Source organism: Peromyscus maniculatus, chromosome X (assembly GCF_049852395.1).
Source record: "Peromyscus maniculatus bairdii isolate BWxNUB_F1_BW_parent chromosome X, HU_Pman_BW_mat_3.1, whole genome shotgun sequence".
NCBI lineage: Eukaryota > Metazoa > Chordata > Mammalia > Rodentia > Cricetidae > Peromyscus > Peromyscus maniculatus.
The window spans coordinates 82976990-83000816 of NC_134875.1; the positions used below are offsets into that span (position 1 = coordinate 82976990).

At 47.1% G+C, this 23827-nt stretch overlaps 1 protein-coding gene and 1 long non-coding RNA gene across 3 annotated transcripts; one reads left to right on the forward strand and one right to left on the reverse strand.

The window, feature by feature from the left end:
• Positions 1–1848: 1848 nt before the first annotated feature.
• On the reverse strand, positions 1849–13220 carry LOC102918567 (doublesex- and mab-3-related transcription factor C1-like). Of its 2 annotated transcripts, none has more exons than XM_042268752.2 (7): positions 12333–13220; positions 6088–6245; positions 5612–5670; positions 5171–5307; positions 3821–3881; positions 3491–3638; positions 1849–2545 (listed from the first exon to the last, which is right to left on the reverse strand). In XM_042268752.2, the coding sequence occupies exons 1-7, from the start codon at positions 12557–12559 to the stop codon at positions 2436–2438; spliced, it is 900 nt and encodes a 299-aa protein (XP_042124686.1). In that variant the 5' UTR covers positions 12560–13220; the 3' UTR covers positions 1849–2435. The 2 variants fall into 2 exon arrangements, with proteins under 2 accessions (XP_042124686.1, XP_015846741.2); XM_015991255.3 differs by having other exon boundaries at positions 5171–5310.
• LOC143271002 (uncharacterized) lies at positions 12607–13362 on the forward strand. The gene is made up of 3 exons (XR_013048244.1): positions 12607–12726; positions 12908–13068; positions 13216–13362. It is a non-coding gene; the product is annotated as an uncharacterized LOC143271002 (long non-coding RNA).
• Positions 13363–23827: the final 10465 nt, after the last annotated feature.

A 23827-nucleotide genomic window follows, 5' to 3' on the forward strand; every position in this document is an offset into this window, starting at 1 on the left:
AGATAGTATGGATGTTTGGTGAGTTACTGTGCCCATTATCCATCAACCCTGAAGTAGTTCTAAGCCAGTCTAAAATAAAGATGTTTATTTCTATTGTAACTAAGCACACAGCAACATTCGACTCTGTACCCTAACGTGTATTTCAACATAAATGACTTTGACTGTACATTCTGCTTAACATTTCCAAGAATCCTTTTGTTATTAAAATACTACCTTCCCAAAGGCTTTAATCTGTTCTTCACCTTTATAGCAATACAACATTAATTGGATCTACTTTGAATAGTCTTCTTGGACAAAGATGAAAAGCAGTGGGCTGCTGGGACTGGCTCTTCCTGGACTAGAACAGTTAATTGCTAAATTTTCAGGAGCTTGAGAGCCATTCCTAAATACAGGCAATTACTATTATACAAAATTTATAAGCTCACCACATCCATTATACTGTAAATGAAGAAATATGTGTAGTCAAATTCATCAGTCTCTAACTATTTTTCACTATCTCACTATTGTTCATGTTCAAATGGTAACTTAAAGTACTAGTTTAAAAAAAATCTCCAACTTGGGAGTTCATTGAGATTTTGGTACTGTGAATTCAGTAAATGAGACAACACAGAGAATTCCCCTTAAATCTCCCTTCCCCCTAGAAAGCCTGTACTTGGCCTGTATAACAGCATAGATTTTTTTTATCTTAACACTTCTTGTTCAAATTGACCCACTCTAGAGATGCTCTGAAATGATGGATATGTTCAGACATAACCAATGATGTCATATAACATACAAGAGTCAAAATATAGCAGAGGGGAGGTTTTTAAACTGTGAACTGTGACAGTACATGACAAAGAGAGACATACCTGAAAGCTTAACATTGAACATTTACACAGATATTCAAAGAGAACTAAAATATGCCATATAGAGAATCTTTAATTATAGAACACTGGAAGGGGAGAGTGTCATCAGGTCTGAAAACCTGATACAAAGACAATAGGCCTCAGAAAAATGATAGGGCCCAAGGAATTTAGTCTCTTTCCTTCCTCAAATATCTATTGTATTATTTCTGTTCTCTTCCCTCTTCTTGTGCCACATCCTTCAACCAAAATCTATTTCTCCCTTTACCCAACTCAACGGTAGAACCAAGGTGAGGCTTGGACCAAATAGTACTGCAGAAACATGGGGACATATTCATCTGTCACTGGAGGATAATGAACTTTGGGATCATGGGAAGAAAGAGGGTATGAGATGGACTTCAGCCCAGCTTAATTCCTCAAATCATTGTTGATTTCACGTGTTTATTTCTCGGCCTTTAGATGGAGAATATAAGAATCTTGACTTTTCAGAGCCTCAGAAGACAAAGGAATTGTGATGATTGGATATCATCATCATCAAACTTGTCGTTAAAAACAGAAGCAGGAAGCCAGACATGGTGAAGCATACTTATAATCTTAGCACTTGAGAGGCTGAGGCAGGAAGATCACAAGATCTTTGGAGGCCAACCTGAGGTACACAGTGAATTCAAGGCCAGCCTGCACGACATAGTAAGACCCTGATTTTTTAAACGAGGCACAGAAGAAAGGAAGTAAAAGTATAATAAAAAGTCTAGATCAAGCTGTCTGCCTGGCGAGGCCTGCAGTTCATGTGTTTGGACCATCAATCAAAGACTCAGAATATGCAGGCTTGAAAAATGCTCCTATCAATTACTCAATAAGGGCACTTTTGAGAAAGCCTTCCGAAGTCTGCTACACCAAGGTTTGGAATTTTCACTCAATCATTAATTTAAAAAAAATAAATGATTCATTAACTTGGGGCTTGGTGAAGGTAAACAATCCTCCTTGATATTTTAAAAAACAACTCATATTTTTCAGTGCCTACAACACATGTTTATTATTTGTTCACACACACACATGCCTTGATGCGGAGTGAAAAGTCTTCATGATTCCACATGGATGATTACATACAGGAGTGTGCCAGTGTATCTACAATCACAGAACAAATGAAAATACTGGCATACAAACCCACTCAGAATCCCATTGATTGATCACATTAGATCACACAATACTGTTTTTCTAAGAAGCATATAAAATAAAGCAATTATTCCAAAGGGATAATGAATAGAGGAGCAACATTGACCCTCAGTCAAGTATATGCCCTACATCATAAAAAGGATCTGAAAGCTTATAAAACTCCTGAACACTTAAAATAATACTAATAAAAAAAAGCCAGGCACGGTGCTAAATGCCTGTAATCCCAGCACTTGGGATGCGGAGGCAGAAAAATCAGGAGTTCAAAGTCATCGTCAGCTATATACTCAGTCCAAGTTCGGGCTGGCTACATGAGAACTTATTTCAAAAATAAAAAAAAAATTTAAAAAACGTTAGTCATTTTAGACATGAAACAGGATACCAAACAGGCAGTGTTCTAGTCAGGCCTCCCACTATGGGCTCTCAGGTCAGGAAGGACATGCACTCCAGATGTCCAGTAAGTGCGACAGAGCTGGCCGGCCGCGGTGGCAGGTAGGGACTAGGAGGCTGCAGTCCTCTGTCTCCAGCAGGACCTAAAGAGCAAAAGCCAGAGCCAGATTACATCCATGTCACCACCCAGCAAGCCCCTCAGACTTGGGTGTCCCACCCAATCGGAGATTTGTCACTGAAACCAGGAACAGACACACCCCCTTATTTGCCGCTCCAGTTTCTCAGCCACAGCCCCCAATCCTTTCAGTCACTCTAGGGGCTACACATCCCTGTGTCAGGGATGTGCTACATCTCCTTACACCCCTCCCCCAAGTTTGCTGGCCCAGCCTGCATCGCCCACTGTGCCAGACCTCTGTGAGAAGCAAGTCTCCAGCTTCATTCACCCCAAGTTGTTTCCCACTAACACACTTCATCAAGGTCTTTGTTTTGTTTTCTTATCAGGGCTCAGCCTTCCCTTCCAGACCCGCCCCCCACCCAACTATGTAATTCTCCTCTGAGTTCACGACTGGATGGAGCAGCGAGAGTGACTGGAAACATTCAGACTGGGGAGCAGCCAGGCTTCCCATCCACAAGGGAGGCTGACACTCTGAAGTTGTCAGCACGATCTCAGTTCCATTCCGGACCCTTATCCCCTGTCCAGAACCTCCTGGTAGTCCTCAGCCTACAGTGGCCTGGAGACATTGTCCTGGGCTGGGAGTCATATACTTGATTCTAGTCCTCCCACTTGATAAGATCCTGAACTCCAAGAAGACCTGGCCACCTCGGGGAAGCCTCAATCTACAGGGGTCTTTTGTCGTTGCTGTGCTGGTGGTGGCACTTTGTTTTGACTTCAGCTCCTGGCCATTTGCTGTTGAGCAGAAACCCTTGAAGAGTCACTGAGAAGCCCCTGAGGACCACCTAGCACATCAGACTGAGGAACTGAAGTGTCTGACCCAAAATCCAGCTTCCCAGGTACAACCAGTTTACCACAACCCTTCCAATTTCCCAACTCCCCCAACCCCATGTCCCATCTTAAAGAAGGCAGCTACCTGGCATGCTGGCACGCTGTTGCAGAGAGGCAGAATCAGGAGGAACCTGAGAAGAGTTTTTCAGGGCCAGCAGAGCCTCAGCAGCCTCCAGCTTCCTCTGCCACTCTAAGGCAGCAGCAACAGTGTCCTGCTTGGTGGCATCAGGGACCTGCAAAGGAAATGGCATTCGATAATGGCAGCCGGGAAACCACACCTCCTCCCGCCAGCACGGTGCCCCTTTAAAGTGCCCAGTTCCCTTGAGCACCCACCCCCACCCCAAGACCTTTTGCTCTTCCCATCCACTAAGCTCATTCCCTCCCGGGGACCTGGACCCCACTACTTTGCCAGGACCTGTGGCTGCAGTAGAAGAGGGCCAGGGGTGGCACGGGGTTGCAGGATCACACTTGAGAATCTGGAAACAAGGAGAGGAGAGGCCAGGGGATTAAACCCTCTGGTGGAAACCTACTACCAGAACACTTGGAGGACCAGGGGTTTGCAAACCAGGCTCGGGGGATCTGAATGACTCGAAAATGTTAGTCCTTTTCACCTAGGCACCTTCTTGGCCTGTTTCCTTTGAAAACGTCTATATTTTTCTTGAGACACTAATTTATACCAGATCTTTTTTCCCAGGGCTACAATGAAGATGACGAAGAATCCAAAGTGACTATCCTCTAATCTGCAAAGCAGCTGGCAAGATGTGAGTCCCTCCTTTGTCAGGGACTGGCTCTTGCTTCCATTTTGCTCAGTCCCCACTGGTTATGAAGTGAGGGGTCAGTCTCTGTTCAGATGGTATCACTAAAAGACAGGCAACGGGACCCACCAACACCTCCTGTGGCTGTTTGAGCAGGCCTGAGTCTCTGGAACACCAGATGACTCATAATGGAGTCCCAGCTAACTGGACACCTTCTAATTTGGCGTCAAAACCTAGGGCATTACCTGCTTCCTGTCCTTTGTCTGCAGATACACTGCCTGGACATACTGCCCCGCCCCCAGACCCTCACATAACACAGGCTGCGTGCCATTCGGACTGATTGGACAGTAACTCGATCTGACCTTAGCTGATTGTGTAATGTATGCATATATACCAGTGAACATTCACATTAAACCAGATCTGCCCCTCCATGCTGGTCTCCGGGAGTCTGCTTCCTGGGAAACTCATTGTGACTCTGTCTCCCTTCCCCCACCCCCACTGAGCCGCCAGTGAGAGGGAGAAAAACCCCACAGTGAAGGGACAAGCCAGGTTCTTCCCTAGGAAGTTTTCTCTGCTGCCTTTAGCATCCTTCCAGGCCTCTATGGCCCTCCCCATCATGACCCCAAATTCCACCAGAACCTTCTCTCACGTCCATCTATTGTAATATGGAGGAACAGCCCAGGCATATTGAAGGCTTACTATGGGGTACGTCTTCTTCTAGCTCTCTTGTCAATCTTGTAAGTGTAGACTGTTTTCCCAGAGTGGCTACTGGAAAACATATTCTTAGAAAGATGAAATCACTTATCCAAACCCTCAAGTTAGGAACTCTCAAGCCCGAGTGTCCTCTCTCCTCCACTCCTCCTTCTGAGGTACTGCCTTCCTTCTTCTTCCTCTCCTCCTCCTTTCTTCCTCTTTCTCCTTTCCTATTTGTCTACCTCCCGTGGCACTAACCAGCGTTGAACATGGAATAATAGGAGAGACAGCTGACTCTAGGTCCTTACTCAACTCACCTTTGGGGCCTGGCAGAGGGACCGCGAGGCTCCCGGGAAAAAGAAATCACTGGTTGCTGCTCCAAGGTCACTGGAGTATAGGACAGAACTGAATGTTCTCGAGGCTGGCTACGCATCAGAGTTCCTTGAAATTTTCCCTGCTGGAGTAGAGATGACAGTAGGAATTTGGACGCCAGCCAACCATGACAAGAGGAGAGATGAGCATGTTGTAGGATGAGCACAGCAACTTAGGACATCAGACCTTGGAGACCCTGAAGATCATCGAGGCTTACCTTTAATGCTCAGTACATACAAAAATTCAGGAAGATGCAGTGGATCTTAAGGTCACATGGTAAGTCATGGTAGATTTGGGGGTGGAACATATGTCATCAGGGCACAGTACAGGGGGTCTGGGAAGCAGCTTCTGGAAGCACCTCCCATAAAGCAACAGAGTCTCCTTACCTCCTGCAGTCGTTTGTGGGGCCTGGCCTCACTCCTGTGCACAGTGAACTCCTTGCCATCTGTAAAACACCAGGCTCAGCTTAGATAAGTCTCACTGGCACCGTCATTCCAAATATCCCGGCCCCATCTGGAGGCTTTATCGTCCTATGTACCTTTCCCAGCTCTGGGGTAAGCTTTCTTTTTCTAGTAAATCGCCACGGGGAGGGGGGATGATGCAGGAGGATTATGGGTATGAGAACACTTTGGGCTAACTACCACGACAGTGTCTCAAAACAACAAACTTACCACTCAACAACAAAAGTCTACCTAAATAAATTATAAGCAACGACCTTGGCCATTTCTCCAAAGCATTCAATTCCTAACATTGGTGTGATGAGTGATTACCAACAGTCACACTGCAATTTCAAGACAGGGATGCTGACAGAATTACTCATGCTCCCTCAACTATGGTTCCTTAGCCAGCCAAAGATACTCACTGCGGTTTTCTGCTTCAACAGCCACCTGCTTGCCATTCTTGTAGAATTTGGGGGCAGCAGACATATTCCTTATCAGTCCTCGATCCAGGTGCCTCTTCAGCCTTGTGCCCTGCTCCTTCTTTGAGGCACTCACAGCAGACAAGGGCCCATGATGTTCCCTAAAGTGAAGGATTGAAGGTCCGAGGGTAGCAATGCGTTAAAGGCCTGCTCCTTACCTTCCCAGACTCGATCCTCCCCAGAACGCAGTGCAACTGGGACATTTGCCAGCCTGGGGGAGGCAGAAAGGCTTTTAATCCCCGGGTTGGGTAGGGATGCAATGGCTGGAGAAGTTCTCAGAGTGGCCTATAGGGCTTCTGGAGGCAGATTCTTTCCCGGGGAGCTCCAGTCTCATGCCCGCTGTTCCATGTGCAGCGGGAAGAGCAGCAGGGTACAGCAGGTACCTGTGTTCTGTGTTCCACTGCTTTAGGGTCAGGAGTGGAGGTCAGAAGAGCACCTGGATCCCCCATCTCCAGGTTACTTCCCCTGAACCTATAAAACTACATCTTCAGTGACTGGGACTTTTCCCTCCTTTTTGCTCACTGCTGGAATAAGTTTTCACTCCCTCATTTCCCTGTGTTTTTCTCAAGTTTTACCTAGCCCTTCTTAAACCACCTCCTTCCCAGAAGTCCCACATGTACGAAGCTCTTCACAGTCCCATAGAAGTTCAACCTAATAATGGGTTTTTCTGCTTACCTTCACTCCCCACAATCCATTTTCAGGCACAGATAGCCAGCCCTGCATCTTCAAAAATCACTACTGTTGCATCATTAATTGTCTTCCTCATGGCCTTCATTCATTCACTGCCAGGATGGAATTTTATGCCCCATGCTCTCAGCCAGTAGTCTCATGAATTCCCTATTTCCCTTAAGTTTCCATTAAGGTTGTTCTCTCATTTAACCTTAATCTTGATTATCACCTTGATTCCCTCTTTATATTGACTACAATCTTGCTTCTCATAAAAAATCATGCTATTCTTCTGAATCAGAGGTGATATAAAGCCTTTGATCCCAGTACTCAAGAGGCTGAGGTAGGAGGATCAGAAGTTTGAGACCAAACTGGGTTAACTAGGAAGACAATATCTCAAAACAAACAAAAAAAAAAAGTACAACTCAACAGTACAAAAACCTACATGAAATTTAAGCAAAGGACAGAAACAGACATTTCTTTGAAGCATACAAATAGCAAAGTGAAAAGATTCTCAGAGGCAATAATCAGTGAAGAAATGAAAATCAAAGCCACACGGAGGGACCGATTTATTCCACTAGGGTAGCTGCTCTCTAAAAAATGTTAATAAGCCTTGAAGAAGATAAGGTTAATCAAAATGTAAAGTATGGATATCAAAATAAATTCTACAGACATTAACAGGAACTTAATGGAAATCAGGGAGACCTGTAGTCCCAGAAAATAAAAAGGCCGAGTCCTGAAGTTGTCTTGAGCACGGGAGCTAGAGGGCAGCCTAGGCAGGCAAGACAGCAAGAACTCATGGCTTACACACCCAGAGAGAACGGAAGCAGTAAGCAGAAATTAGTATACCCAGTATAGAAAACTGTAGGGAGAATCACCCGAAAAGTACAAATTTTAAAACTGCCCTATGATCCACGTCACTAGCCTGTCAGCAGGCTGCCCTTGGGGACGCCCTGCTTGACTCACTCAGATTCAGACAGAAAATAGAGGCACTGTCCGCATCCCACACTGGAAGTCATACAAAGCAGTTCAGGGTACACAAGGCCCAGTAAGATGCCAAGTGATTACAGACTGAGCTATACTTGAAGGCAAGAGGTCAAGGGCAGAATATCCATGACCCAAGAAAAAGCAGCAGTGCTCAGAGATTGTCAACAAAGGTATCAAAATCTGGATAGGTTTTAAATAACAGTCTTTTGGTTAACTGTATAATTAAATGATAATTGTTTCTAAAGACCACTTTAAAGTAAAGGGGGTCATTAATTTTTTTAAAGGGGCAGGACAGATGGCCTAGCAGTTAAGAGCACTTGCTGCTATTTCAGAGATCACAGGTTCAATTACAGCACCCACATGGTGTCTCATAACCTTCAGTTAACTCCTGTTCTAGGTGATCCAACATCCTCTTCTGGCCTCCATGAGCACCACATGCACATGGTACACAAAACACATCTTTTCTTTCTTTCTTTTTTTCTTTTCTTTTTCCGAGACAGGGTTTCTCTGTGTAGCTTTGCGCCTTTCCTGGAACTCACTCGGTAGCCCAGGCTGGCCTTGAACTCACAGAGATCTGCCTGCCTCTGCCTCCTGGGTGCTGGGATCAAAGGTGTGAGCCACCACTGCCCGCTTTTCTTTTCTTTTTTTCTTTTGGTTTTTCAAGACAGGGCTTCTCTGTGTAGTCCTGGCTGTTCTGGAACTCACTTTGTAGACCAGGCTGGCCTCGAACTCACAGAGATCCACCTGCCTCTGCCTCCTGAGTGCTGGGATTAAAGGTGTGCACCACCACTGCCTGGCCAAAATACATCTTTTAAATGTTTTAAGTTTTTAAAAACTGAGTTCAGAACTGAAAATATCCTCATAAAGCAAAAATCTCTCCCCTAAATGATTTCACTAGGGAATAATATCTGATAATTCAAGAAAAATTTGAGCAATATGTCAAGAATGTTTTCAGAAAATAAAGCAGAGCATACTTCTCCATTCATTTTATGACGTTAACATTACGTTTATGGTAAAGGGGGCAGGATAGCTCAGTGGGGAAAGGCCTCAAGTTCCAAGTTCATTCCCCAGATCTCAAAGAGGAAGGGAAGGACTGACTCCTGAAAGCTGTTCTTTGACCTCCACATGCATGCCCCGGCACATGCACACCCTTGTATGTATACACACACGCACAAATGCACGCACGCACGCACGCACGCACGCACATGTGCACGCTTACACACACTGTAGTAGTGGTGGTAGTAGTAGTAGTAATAATAATTTTAATATACTTTCAATTTTTAAATTTGGGCCCAGGAGATGGCTCATCAAGGAAAAATGCTTGCTAGTCAAGCCTGACAACCAGAGCTTGATCCTCTGGGCCCAAAGAAAGGCCTGCAAAGGAAATCCCAGATCACCTGTAGTGAGACGGGAAGCTGGCCTGTAATCTTCCTCTCTGCTTGCTAGCTCTAACCGTACTAGAAGGCAAGATGCAGGTTGCTGAGAGGAAAATGTGAATCCTGGGAACTGCAATAATGACCACCATGGCAAGAGAGGTCGCTGACTACAAGAGTGAAAAAATTTATGGGGGAGAAACTGCTGTCTAGTTGGATTTAAGGCCTGCAAATCTGGCCAAGAACTCATGGTTGGGGAACTCAAAGAAAGTCTCAGAGGTAAATCTACCATGATTATTTTACTAAATTGACAGTAGCACTTGCTCTCTAAATTTGCGCATTTCTACCCATAGATTAGTGCAGCTCCCAGACATCATCAGTGGAGTGTCTGTCACTGAGCAGTGAATGGTGGCTGCTAACTAAGAATCCCGTAACCAGCCACGGTGAAGAGAACAAGTGATTATGGAGTGCTAGGCCACAAATGGGACATCCATGTCACCCACCCACCCAAGGCTATCCTGGAGGAGGGGGAGAAAACATTGTAAGACCCCGCGCTGGTGATGGACAGGGATGAAACAATGTCATCAAGGCATGACAGGCCGCTGCACTCCTGAACTCACAGTAGCTGTGGCTGCCTGTTCAAGACCTGCACAAAAGAAAGTCAGCATTCTGCTATGAAGTGGGAAGGGGTTCAGGAGCCCCCAACCTGTAACTGACGACTTAGGGGCAGTTGATGGCTTCTGGGAAGGGGAGAGTCAGAATCTCTTTTAAGGGTGTGGCTACTGAAGGTTGAGCACACTCAAGTAGATGACCCTATACCCAGAAGTATGTGGAGAGCACGAATTGGAGTCAATGGGTTACTAATTTTTTTTTTTTTAAAGATAGCACTGGAGAGATGGCTCAGCAGTTAAGAATGCGCACTGCTTTTGCAGAGGACTCAAGTTCAGATTCCAGCATTCACAACGGGAAGTTGTTCATAACCCAGAACTCCAGCTGCAGGGGATCCAGCATCTTCTTTTGGCCTTCTTGAACACCAGCAGACACGGGCATAGAGCCCCACATACATATATATTAACAGTAAATCTAACAAAATAAAAGATAGAAAGTTAAGGAGGTAGGAGTGATTTTGGAAGGAGCTAACGGGAGGAGTCTGGGGTAAATGTGATCAAAATGCATTGCATGAAATTCTCAAAGAATTAATATAAATTATTAAAAATAGAAAACAGCACAGGAAGTATTACAGACAAGTATTTCTCATGAACTTGGATGCAAACCTCTCTGATGAAATTCTAGCAGTTTCAATCAGTGTATAAAAAATATTCATTCACAAGCACAGTTTACTCTAGTAATGCAAAACTATTTTAATATTAAATTTTCTTAGATTTATTTATTTATGTTCATGTGTGTGTATACTCTACCTGCCTGTGTGTATTGCACCATATGTTTGGTGCCTGCAGAGGTCAGAAGAGGACATCGGATTCCCTGGAACTGGAGTTACAGGTGGTTATAAACCACTATGTGGGTTCTGGGAATTGAACCTAGATTCTCTGCTAGAGCAGCAGGTTCTCATAACCAGGGAGCCGCCACCACCTTTACCCTCTGTTGTTCCCTGTCCATCCAGCCCCCTTCCTGCACATAAAAGGACCTTGTCTTTCACATCATGTACACACTTACACACATTTCCAGCTGAAGGTAGATTCTCCACATGCACAGAATACCCGACAAGCTAGATTCTTCTCCACATGCGTAGAATACCCGACAAGCTAGATTCTTCTCCACATGCACAGAATACCCGACACTTGTCTCTGTTTTCCTCCGTTACTTTCCCCTCCCCCCAAATGATCTCACTTGTACCCTCAAGTTCGGTCTAGGATGTATGTGTGACAGAAAGCACCTGATAATGGAGAGACAGAAATTTCCCGTGAGTATTTTAGAAATGTGGCAGAATGTGTCTCCAGATTCTCACCATATGCACACAGCATTACACTTGAGACCATAACTGCTTCAGTCAGGCAAAAAATGTAAACAAAGGCATGAAGAAGGGAAATGAGGAAGGGGGAATCTGGGGGGGGGAAATCTGAGAGGAGGTAGGGAAGGGAAAGAATATGATAGGTACATTGTATAAAATTTTCAAAGAATAATTTTTAATATTTTACATAGGAAATACTCCATATTCCAGAAAAAAGTCATCACCTAGTTTTCAGAAATGATTTGGGGAAAGTTAGAAGATAAGTTAGTGGGCAAAAAGCCACTCTATGCCAATAAACTAGAAACGAATATACAAATGGAGAAGTGTTTTAAATGACATCTTCGATAACATTGAAATAAAGGAAATATCTGTTAAGAATACTGGCACAATCACTGAAAGGTTTGTTTAGAGGAAACAATTAAAATCCTGCAAAGAGAAATTAAAATAAAAAAGTACACTGTGCTCACTGATCAAAACATTCAAAAGGTCAGGATTTCCACTCTGTAATCATCAATAAAAGGAAAAGTTATTGCTCAAAGTTCTCTAGCAATGCATACGACACAACATGGCTAACGACATTTGGATGAGGACAAGATGGAGGACTGAACTCTGGAAATTCGCCATCATCCCACAACATGGTGGTAAGCAGCAAGGCACGGAGTCACCTTAGGACAGGGCAGACACTGAAATCAAGGGAAGGCCACGAACAGCCCAACAGGGCTCTACGATAATTACATCAGGAAATGGCACAGAGAAAGAAGTGGATGCCCTTAAGGAAAAAAAGCAAACAAAGGTCAATGGCTCCAACAACTTGCAAGACATAACTCGTAACAATCACGATTCTAAGTGTAAAGTGCTAAATGGAAAAACCCATGTCTGGAGCCCTGACGACTGTCCTGCACACTGTAGAAGCTGTCCAGGCCGCCGAATACTTTCCATCGGTCACCAGAAGCACGCAGGAGCAGACATGCGGGTGACCTGTGCAGAGCAAGCCCTCACAGAGAAACACTAGGTCCAGGCCTTCTGGCCTCAGGGCGCCATGCCCAGCCCTTGTTCTCGGCTTTTATGAACCATCTGGACCGTGCACCTTGTGAGGGCCATGAGAAACATCTCAGTCCTAACTCAGTGCGGCTACCACAGACAGGCCTCGTGGGCTCTTTTGTCCGTGGAAACCCCACGGAAGGAGAACTCACCGTATAACCGAAGGCCTCTGCATTTTCAGTTCAGCCAGCACAACTTGCTTTCGGGCTGCTGAGCTGGCCAGAGTGAAGATAAAAAGCAAAGGAAGAAACAAAGAGAGTTCTGAGGGGCGGGAGTTGGGACGCAGGCCACACACCAGAAATGTATCCACTGGTTGAGCACCAGGTACTGAACTGAAGCAGGGCGGAACCAAGGAAGAAGCAATAGGGCTTAGGGCCATGGAGGGGCGGGGCTTAGGCCAACGCAGGGGGCAGGCCTCCACCTCTGCACCCAGCCTAGGGGGGAGCTCAGGTATGTGCAAAGAAGTCCTGGAGGGGGTGTCACTGGTGCATTACACACTCTCTTGGAAGCATGGTCTTCATGCCCTTCTTCCCACCTCCTGGGCAGGTGAGTTTCACTTCCATGTGGTCGGGAACATCCTCCGGGGGGCTGGGTGTGGTCAGGGCAGGTCTCCCCATTTCTCCATCCTCAGCACCTCAACCAGCAGTGCACATCACAGTAGCCCAATGGGGTGATAGACAGCACCCATGAGGGGCCGCAAAGATGAGGCCTCAACTCTCTTTTTCAGACTCTGAGAAGCCAACAATACTCCCCGGAAGGGGTGGCCTTTGCTCACACCATGGGGAACGTATTCTGTGACCCAAGAGGAGCCAGGGAGGCTGCTCCTCCCAGAAGGACCTGGAAGGGTGGGTTCCAGAGAGCCCTGGCTCGCGTGTCCAAGTTCTTCAGGTGAGGGCTCTGAGTCTGCCCCTGCCCCTCTCATCCCTCACAGCAGGCCAGGATGCCCCCTTCCTCTCCCCCAGAGAGCACCCCAGACCTTCCCTCAGTTCCCACAGGGCTCCTGAGCGTCCACTTGTCTCTCTCTTTCCTTCTTAGGAGAGGACACCGCTCATTCCATGGCTGAATCCACAGGAGTCTAAGACACGGGGCCACCACAGAGAGCAAGACCTTCTTCTGTCCAGGCCCCTCCTCTCCCAAGAATCTTGTTAATGAGGTTGAAATAAAGGCCGGTGTGCTTTACAATGTTTTGGCTTCCTGGTATTTTCTTCATACTCCATATTGGCATCAATTTAAGACTTACTGGGGATGATGTTTTGGTGACTGGGGCGGGGGATGGGGATATCTTGGAGGGGAGAGCAAGTATCTGAGTACTTCAAGTCCTTCATGTTCCCCCTTGAGGCAATGACGCCTGCTCCGTAGGGGGTCTTTGTTGCCATTCGGTTTCCAGTCAACAGTTTTTTTTCCTCACAGCTGGCAGCTCTGACCCCCACACTTCACACAGCCAGGAGGAGAGACTTGCTGGCCTCTCTCCCTGTAGTCCAGCAGCCCCCATAGCTGGGAGATCTTGAGCAGAGTTTCTGAAGAGGTGGGGGGGCACACAAAGAATCTGTGGAGCCTCTAAAGGGGCTTTAGACTTCGTGCTCACAAACAGTACGCAAGAATCCACAGCTCCTCCACACAAGAGAGCCACCAAGAGAAAACCTTGTTGCCACTACAAGGTTACTCTCCCTGTGAGGAGGGTTTCTTGGCTTCCGAGGGGGACTGTGAAAGGCATGGGAACAATTTTCCAGGGCCAGGCTGCAAGGGAGATGAAGCACAGCTCATCTCTTACCCTCAGGTGGAGGAGTCGCTGGGCAGTTTACCGAACTGTGAAATGCATATTGGCCGCAGGAGAGCATAAGCAAGATACAGAAAACCACAAACACCCCTCCCCTTTTAAATGACACACGCTCCTTCTGTGTGCTTCAGACTAATGGAGTGAAAAAATGCTTGGCCAGGGCCAGCGGTGAGAAACCATTGTCCTTCCTTGCTGAGAGAGGAAAGGTCTTCTCAGAGAGGCAGGCAGTGTACAGGCAGACAGCAGCATTTCAAGGCCCAAGGCCCTTTCCTCTATTTCTGAAGGAGAGCCAGGGTGGGAGCCACAGAGAGAATGGTTGGAATTTGTATTGCTTATGTTTTCGTTTCTTTCAAAAAATGACCCACAAAAGACTCTCTTTTGGCTCAGAGATTAAACGGGTCCAATCCATGCTGGAGGGGAAGGTGGAGGTGTTCATAGTGGCCGCAGCAGGCAGCTGAGACTCCACAGTGGGGAAACCAGAACTCATGCAGCAGGGACACCGGCCTTGGTATTTTCATTGTTATTCAACCCTGGAACCCAGTCCATGTAACGACACCTGTCCACACTCAAGGCCAGCCCTTCTCTCCTGGGGTAATTGTTTCTGGAAACTTCCTCCTAGACGCCCTGGAGATATGTCTCCCAGTGGATTCCAAATCCAGTCAGATGGACAGTGAAGATTAACCGTCTCCAAGTAGCTAATCCCAGTGTGATCAATGACTTCGACACGATCTTTCTGTGGCATGTCTGAGGGCCTGAGCATCATCCCTCCCCACCAGGCCTCTGTCTACTGACTTGGTCCCTGTGCTATTAACACCACGGACCTAGAGCAAGCTGGGGAGACAGGGCCTGTTTCATCCCACAGCTTAGGGTCCTATAATTGTTGAAGACAGACAGGAACTCAAGGCAGGAAGTGACGCAGAGGCAGAAAGAAATGTTGCTTACTGCCTAGCTCTCATGGCCTTCTCAGCCTACTGTCTTCTAGAACACAGGGCCACCTGCCCAGGGACGGCACCACCCCAGTGGGCTGGGTCCTCCGCCATCAATCTATCATCAACAAAACATGCACACCACTCTGATGGAAGGATTTCCTCCACTGAGGTTTCCTCTTCCCAGATGACCCTAGCTTGTGTCAAGTTGACAAAAAAGTAACTAACACAGGCCCGAGCTCAGCTGGGAAGGTGAGTTCCATGTCATCACTTCCCTGTTCCTAGTCCAACCTCACATGCAGGGCTTAGAAGTTTCAACTCCCAGGAGAAAGGCAGTCTGCCCAGTGGTTATGCCTTCTTAGTTTGTAAACTCCTGCGTGTGCCTGTGTGTGTGTGTGTGTGTGTGTGTGTGTGTGTGTGTGTGTGTGTGATTAAACAATGAATGTCTGTTGAAATATCTGGTGAAATTTGGTTCCACTCAGTAGCTGCACTAGAAATCCAGAAGCAGAGGTGGAGAACGGCCACTGGACTGAGTCATGAGGACCCTTCACATCAGCTCCTCTTTCCAGAAGACCCATTCTGACCAACACCTTCCAAGATGACGGTAACCATAGCCATAGAACTACCAGCCCACTGCCCACAAGGTGCTCACTGGTATTTTCAGGACTACATTTTGTTTTCCAAAGGATGTACTCTGCTGCTGATCTCAACTCTTGCTACAATCACCTATCACAGTCCTTCTAGGCCAGCAATTCTCAACCTGTGGGTCATGATTCCTTTGTGGTTGCATTTCAGATATCCTACATGTCACATATTTACGATTCATAACAGTAGTAAAATTAGAGTTATGAAGTGGCAACAGAATAATTTTATGTTGGGGTCACCACAACACAAGGAACTGTATTAAAAGTTTGCAGCATGAGGAAGGTTGCGAACCACTGTTGTATTCTAGGCTTTGGTGGCCCTGTCTCCTGCCTCCCAGTCTACAGAGCCACAGCGTCATGGCTCCACAGAAGACACTTTCCTCTGCCCCTCCCACTCCCACTCACAAGTGACTCCCTGTACTCTCACCAATAACACTGCTGTTCTCCTGGCCTGGGATCCAGAACATGGCCAGTGCAAGTGTGGGCTCTTCTTAGGACCCAGCACTTGAGGAGTTTGTCCAGGGGTTCCCACAGCTCTGTGGATATGTTCCCCCTAGCTTTCTAAAGGAAAACTCAAAATAAAATTGCATGCATTGAGTATGTGACACAGTGTGATGTGACTGCCTACTATCATCAACCTAAATAGCACATCAGTAACCCCGCAGAGTCACATTATTCTTCTGTGGTAAAAGCATTTAAGATCTTCCACCATGCACATTTCCAGTACGCCGTGAAGTCTTAAACACATATGTGCAGAACATATGTGTTTGATAGAGATTTAAATTTATAATTTTGTATCATATAGGAACCAAAATAGACAGTGTTGATGTGGGTAAATAAGTTCTATACAGCTAACACAACCTTATGATCTATTTCACACATCACATACAGCACACAGACAACGTATAACTAAACATGCTAACAAAGCAGGATCACCAAGGAATACATTATAGTCTTATAATAAAAAATAAGCTTGTGCCCTTAGGCTGTCATTTATATGGGCACCTTCCCACTTGCCATCCCTTCCCACCCCCACTTTGCTGGCATCCACTTCTAATGCATTCTTTCTCTTGTGAAAGCAGGTAACACATTCTTTTGTTTTGCTGTTCCCATGTTGTAAACAACAGTCAACTCTTAGACCTGCCAAGATTTCTGTCTGTCTGTGGCAAAATGATGTTTCATTTTCTATGTACATATGTCTATGCGCATAGAGAGGAGTGTTTTTTACAGATGCTGTGGATTGAACGTCAGTCTTTACACTTGCTAAGTAAGTGCTCTCTCAGTTGGCTCTATTCCCAGACCATTTTCAAGCTGAAAGAAATGTAACTGTATCTCACTAATTTGCACACCATTTGTGTTTCAGCTCTTTCTGTAGCCCAGGGAAGTCATCAACTTGTTATCCTTCTGGCTCAGCCTCCCAAGTGCCTGTAATTGTAGGGTTTGCCCTCGGATGCAGCTCTATTCCAGATCTATTTATGCACGAGCAGACATTTAGATTATATTCCTGGATCAGGTACTGTAGGTGATGCTTCAGTCAACGTGGCAATACAGACACTGCTTGGAGTGACTGGTCTGAGGTCTGTCCGCTATACTGCCAGTGCAGGTACAGTTAAGAGGCACGGTGGTTCTGATTTTGATGTTTGGAAACACAAGCAGTGTTTTCCATCGCTGCTGTTTGGACTCACACTTTAACAATTTTGGACAAGGGGTAACGTTGCTCCTTGTTGACACTCACTCCCGTAGTAAGCCCAATACAAAAAGGTGAGATGACCTCTCCCTGTGAATTTGATTCACATTCTCCAGACGATTATTATTGCCAAGCACCTTTATATATATATATATATATATATATATATATATATATATATATATATATATATATATATATATATATCTGGGGGCCATTTGGACATCTCCTTTCTAACAATGCCTACACAGGTCGTTAGTCCATTTGCAAACAGGGATATCCGTGGGTGTCCTTTGCTATTGAGTTCTGTACCTTTTCTATATTTTTGGATATTTATTGCTCCTCCACGCCTACATGAAGCCCTGATAAAAATGCGCAGCATCTAGAGGGAGAGACACAGCGCTGAGGAGGATTCTGTGCTGGCTAAATGGTTGCCTGGGGGACAGCACAACCTTTTCACCTCAGCTGAAATCACACAATTCTCCAGCCATCAACACTTGCTGCTGCAGTGAAAACACTGTTTAGAGAAACAGGCCTGGAGAGGCAGCTCCTAATGACCAGTCACAGTCAGTGGTGGATCTGGCCCTGGCCCCCATCTCTCTCTAGGCTCACACAATATTCTCCGTCCATCACATCCATCCTCAGGCCACTTCTGTGATGCTTTCTCTCGTGTGGTTTGGTGGGAGTCGGACACTTAGGAGGATGTGAGGACAGTAGATCTGGGTTTTTCTAACAGTGAGTTTGGTGGTCATGTTTGGGAAGATTTGGTGGGTTGGGCTTCCCTTGGTTGTCATGAGGGTTGGGAATGTTTTTGAGATATGTTCTCACTATATCAGCAAGGTGGCTGTGGCGGTGTGAATGAGTACAGGCTCGTATGTTTGAAGTTTCAAAGCTCACACCATTCCTGGGGGGTGGAGAAGGCGGCTCTGGCTCTCTCTCCATCCTGGTTGTTGTCTCAATATGTAAGCTTGAAGCACCATGCTCCAGCAACATGCCTGCCTGCCTGCTGCCTGCTGCCTGCTGCCTGCCGCCTGCCGCCTGCCGCCTGCTGCCTGCTGCCTGCTGCCTGTCTGCTGTCTGCTGTCTGCTGTCTGCTGCCTGCTGCCTGCCTGCCTGCCTGCCTGCTGACTGCCTGCTGTCTGCTGCCTGCCTGCCTGCTGCCTGCTGCCTGTCTGCTGTCTGCTGTCTGCTGCCTGCTGCCTGCTGCCTGCTGACTGTCTGCCTGCTGCCTGCTGCCTGCCTGCCTGCTGCCTGCTGCCTGCCTGCTGCCTGCTGCCTGCTGCCTGCCTGCTGCCTGCTGCCTGCTGCCTGCCTGCTGCCTGCTGCCTGCTGCCTGCCTGCTGCCTGCTGCCTGCCTGCTGCCTGCTGCCTGCCTGCTGCCTGCTGCCTGCCTGCTGCCTGCCTGCTGCCTGCTGCCTGCTGCCTGCCTGCTGCCTGCTGCCTGCCTGCTGCCTGCTGCCTGCCTGCTGCCTGCTGCCTGCTGCCTGCTGCCTGCCTGCCTGCTGCACGCTGCCTGCTGAGGACCATGTCTACCAGCCTGCTACCATGATCCCTGCTATGATGACAAGGACTCAACCTATGAAACTGAAAACAAACACCCAACAAAATGCTTCTTTCTTTCATAAGTTGCCTCTGTCATGATGTCTTCTCAAAACAATAGAGAAGGACCTAAGACAGTGATGTGAACCTCAGCATGTATCCCATGCTGACCTCAAACTTACAATACCCCAGACTCAGTCTCCTGTATTGGGGTGGCAGGCATGAGCCAACACTCCCAGTTTATGTGAATCAGTTACACTGTGTGCTTTCTTCCATCTTCGCCTGAGAGGAAGCAGCTGTGGAGCAGAGCTGCTAATGGGGACAGTCTGCCACGGGCCAGTCCCTTGCCACTTGGGGCCGGCAAACACTAATCAAGATACCTGGCTAGATTCTGAGGGGAAATCCCTGCAGCCTCGATGAGGCTTTATTTCCAGTAGAACATCCAGGTAAATCTTACCAGGCTCTTTGGCTGTTGTGAGCATAAAAGAAACTGCCAGTATGTCACTCAATTGAAAATCATCCAAAGAATCAGAAGAAATAGCAAACAGAAGCGTGAGGCTGAGAGCAACACAATCTTTAGTGAAACCACACAGAAGAAACACATTGGAGCACGCTGAGAACCCCGGGGGCAAAGTGAAGAAATGAACCAACAAATGAACAAAAAGGAACAAGCCACAGTGGAAGAGTTAACCAAGAGTTGGAGCATGCCAGAAATAGAAATGAAAAGGCCGTTTCACAAAGGAGTAGGAGTACCAAGCCACAGGTCGGGATGGAAACAACATAAATATCAGATGCCTGTGTCCTGTTAGAAACTATGCTACAAACAGAAATAATTCCACCTGGAACATACACTGCAGCCGGGTGGCCGGCCCTGAGCACTAGTTCTCATGTTCTTGGAAACAGCATCCAGCAGGGATTGCGCTACTTTAAAACCTTTACCTATGGTGAGTCTCCAAATTCTTTCTCCTCCTACTGCAGATCAGAATTGGCTGTGTTGGTATATGCTTGTATCCTCAGCAATAGGGAGGCTGAGGCAGAAGGATTATGAGTTCAAGACCAGCCTGGGTAAGATAGGGTGACACTCTCCACCAGACCTACAACAAAACAAACAGCTGCTTCTGACATCAATGTTCTGGGTTTCAGGTGTCATGACCGCATGGCCAATTATCGTGTTCTAACCAGCTTTTCTCCAGCTCTGCTACATGCTAGGCTCAGGCATCTTCAAGGTAAGGACCACGGAGAGTTCCTCAGGCATGCTGCCCTTTTTCAAGATTCACAGCTGGGTGTGGCTCTTCTGCCAGATGTGGTTAGTGAAGATTTTCTCCCATTCTGCATGATGTCTCTTCAGTGGATTAGAGGCTCTCTTTGCAGTTGGCCTCATTGGCTAACAAGCACAGGTCTTTTCAGGAACTCCTTGTCTGTGATGATGATATCTGCCTCTAGCATAGGCAGAGTTTCAGGTCTTACACCAAGACTAGTCATTCGCTTGCCATGGATTTCTCCACAGAGTGAGAGGTGGAGATTGAGCTTCAATCTTCTGCAATTGGAGTGCAGCATTCTAAGTGAATGTCAGACAAACAAATCTTGCATGTCAGACATAGACAAATCTTACATGTTTTCTCTCATTGGAGGATCCTACGTTGAATATAGATCATAAAATCATGGATATGTAAATGACATCCAAGTAGAAGCAAAACGGTCTAGAAAGAACTGAGGGGCTTGTCATAGTAGGAGGAGAACAGAAGGGAGAGGAGGGGGCCGTGGGGGGCTGCTCATATACTTGCATGACAGAGTCTGCATGAACTTCAGTTCTATGTACAGCACATACACACCGGTTATAAAACCAAATGCACAATAGCATGTTGAGTACATCAAAGAGAAAAAGATTTTCAGCTCAAGGCTACAGGGTCTCTGTGATGCAGTTCCTGCCTCTGTGTTTCCCTCTGGAACCTCTTGACTCCCCCCAATTCAGGGAAGAGAAAACTGGAGCTTGGATACAATCCTGATTGGCCCGGGCCTTACGTCATGGAGAGTTTTGGGGCCATTTCAGAGACCAGGAAGAGGCTCCCTGTCTGTCCACTGAAATTGTGCCCATGAGAAATGGGGCTGGAAATGAAAAAGTTGACTGTCTTTGCCTTTTAGTAAATAATGATGCTGACAATGCCAAACTCATCCTTTCCCTGAGTCTTATTCCTTACATAATCATCACCAGAGGGTTCTGAACAGTAGGGAACACCACTTTCAATAAGCCATTTGGTCGCTGGCCTTGGTGTCTCGTGTTGGGTACAAACTCTTGATTAGACTGTATTTTGAGGAGGAAGGAGGAAGGACAGGAAACAGATATACAAGTCAGTGAGGCATCCCACGGTTCAAAGGAGTGAGGGAAATGTATCAAGTGCTTGGGCAGGATGTACTTGTCTGCAGAAGGGGCCGTGGAAAACTGGGCCAGGGACACAGGGAGGGAGTTTCACAGTATGGACAGGAACCCAGCCTTCACAAACACAATGAGATTAAGGGGTTTGCGTGCCTCTACACTAACTCCTTTCCTACACCAGGTGCGCATCGCACTTCTGGGAGAATCTGAATGTCTCTGCACCCTCCTGTGGCTGAGACAGGACCTTCCTGTATGAGGAAACCTGTGTCTTGCTGGAGACCCTCCCCTGCAATGGAAAGGGTGGGATCCTAGCTTGGAGTGCAGGTGGCTGGAGCTTCCTTCCTTCCCCACGATGAGCAAACTCAAGAACACGTGGAGTCTTTTCCCTCCAGTGTGACTGATCGTTACCCACAAAGGCCAGTGACCCAGGTCTCTGGATGCCATTGTTGCATCAAATGAATATAGATCTAGGCTGGCTGTAGCCTGTACCTGTAGCATATGTTGAAGTCACAGAGTCTGAGGGATCACAAATATAGTCCTGGACCCACTGTATCCACATAAAGCTCCCAGTTAACACTTGGTGAAAGACAGCAAATGTCACGACCGGCCATGAAGGATCCCCTGAAGAGGGCTGGCTCTGCTGAAAACATTCTATTTCTATTCATCCTTTTACTCTCCCTCACTCTCCCTCTTCGCATCAATCCCTTTCCTCTCCATATCTTTGTTTCAAGACAGGGCCTTGAGCCCAGGCCGGCGTGGACATCACTATCATGTTCCTGAGCTTCTGACCCTCCTGCCACCACCTGCTGAGTCCTGGGATTATAGATGTTTGTGACCACAGTCTCTGCCTCTCTCACAGCAGCAAGCCTAGCTGTCTCCACTCCAGTCCCACCAAGAGATGCACAGCCCATGCCTCAATCCCTCTGGGTGCTCAAGGACCACTTGCCCCTATTTTCTCCTTCCCAACAGACAACTCAGAAGCAAGAGATCAACAGTGTCACAGACATGACTCGCAGATGGTGACCAGGTTCTGTCTGCTGCTCCCAGCCCTACTTTCCAAAGCTAAGCAGACTTCAGTGGTTTGGCTTTATAATATGTGTAGTTCCTCCCATCTCCTGTGTATATGGTTTGTGTGTTTTGGTGAGGGTCATAGTAAGTGACTCTGAGACATCAAGGATACATAGTACTGCTTTCACCTATTTCATTAGAGGCTGTCTCCATCAAGGACTGTGACCATGGTGTGCCCAGCAAGGGGGCTGTGGGGGGAAGGATGTGGAGCTGGGAGAAGGAGTCATAATGTCCCAGAAACCACAGTTAGGCCTTAGAGGGGAGTGATACCTCATATTCTGACAGCAACAGTACTCCAACCCAAGAGAGTTCCATCACCACAGGGCATCATTCGTCACCTCTGGTTGTTTATGTCACAATGTGTCACCCTGTCTGCTTCTGCCTTTAGGGAGAATTCCATAAAATTACAACAGATCAAGCCGGGCGGTGGTGGCGCACGCCTTTAATCCCAGCACTCGGGAGGCAGAGGCAGGTGGATCTCTGTGAGTTCGAGGCCAGCCTGGGCTACCAAGTGAGCTCCAGGAAAGGCGCAAAGCTACACAGAGAAACCCTGTCTCGAAAAACCAAAAAAAAAAAAAATTACAACAGATCATGATCCCCATCTGTGTCCAGGTGCTGAGAAAATACACAGCATCTGTGATGCTGGCACAAAGGTCCTTGGATCCTGCCTAAGGCTGGGATTAGGGGTTCTGGCTCCCTGGGGACTGGGAGTCATGCCAAATGAATCTGTTGGGCTCATGCGACTGCCCACAGTTCAGCATGCCGCTCACCATGATGCATTGGGCTCTGGAATGAAGCCACGGGAGCTCCACTTGGTCTCAGATTTTCCATTTTTATCATAGTTTCCAATGCAACCCCTCAAATCCTGCAAAAACCATAGGGAATAACATTGAAGCCCCCACTGTTTACGTGATACTGTCTTGCTGTGACTGCTTCTGCTTTCCCGCCACGAATTGTCACTTAAGTATCGGGGAGGCATTCAGTGTTCTCCAATCTATATTCAGTCCCTTCCTTCCTTCCTTGACAGGGTCCCCCCACCAGCCGTGTTGACTCCATATTCCAAGAAAGTGCAGCAACATGCTCGGTAAGCACACTTCTAGAACAGCCTCCAGTGACAACCTCCTTACAGGCACTCGCGTCCCAACCCAGTGCCATGCTTCTAGCCAACAGAATTTGAAAAACATAACACTATGTCACTTCTGCCCAAGGGCAGGCAAACGTTCCCCCTCCAGTGCTAACAGCACATGTTCCCGTAGAGATGGACAGCTGGTAAGGAGCTGGTGGCAGCAACATGTCTCACAGACAGAAACAGGCCAAGACCCACATGCTGAGCCCATTAGGAACCGGGTCCTGCCAACCACTGGTTCACCTTCAGTCAAGCCTGTGAGATAGACCACAGTTCCCGGGAGTCTGACACCTTGATTGCAACCTCTTGAGAAGTGGAGGGTCCAGAGAAGTCATGCAGAATCCCTGATCCATCACACTCTGGGACGAAAACTGCATATTCCGTTAAGTTGATATATTTGGTGTGATTTTCTACATATCTGTCACTAATGTTGAAGACAACAGGACTACCTGGGGGCTGGGACTGTGGCAAGTGACAGAAGGCCTGAGTCAAACCAGGAGAGTTTC

Bases quoted from the DNA above. Each gene is read 5' to 3' on its own strand.
- LOC102918567 (XM_015991255.3), bottom strand. From the start codon at position 12,559: ATGGCCCTAAGCCCTATTGCTTCTTCCTTGGTTCCGCCCTGCTTCAGT. The intron at 5,671-6,087 runs GTGAGTATCTTT...GGTGTTTTACAG, and splicing joins TGTTGAAGCAGAAAACCGCA to ATGGCAAGGAGTTCACTGTG. The intron at 3,639-3,820 runs GTCCTGGCAAAG...TTTCCTTTGCAG, and splicing joins CTCTTCTACTGCAGCCACAG to GTCCCTGATGCCACCAAGCA.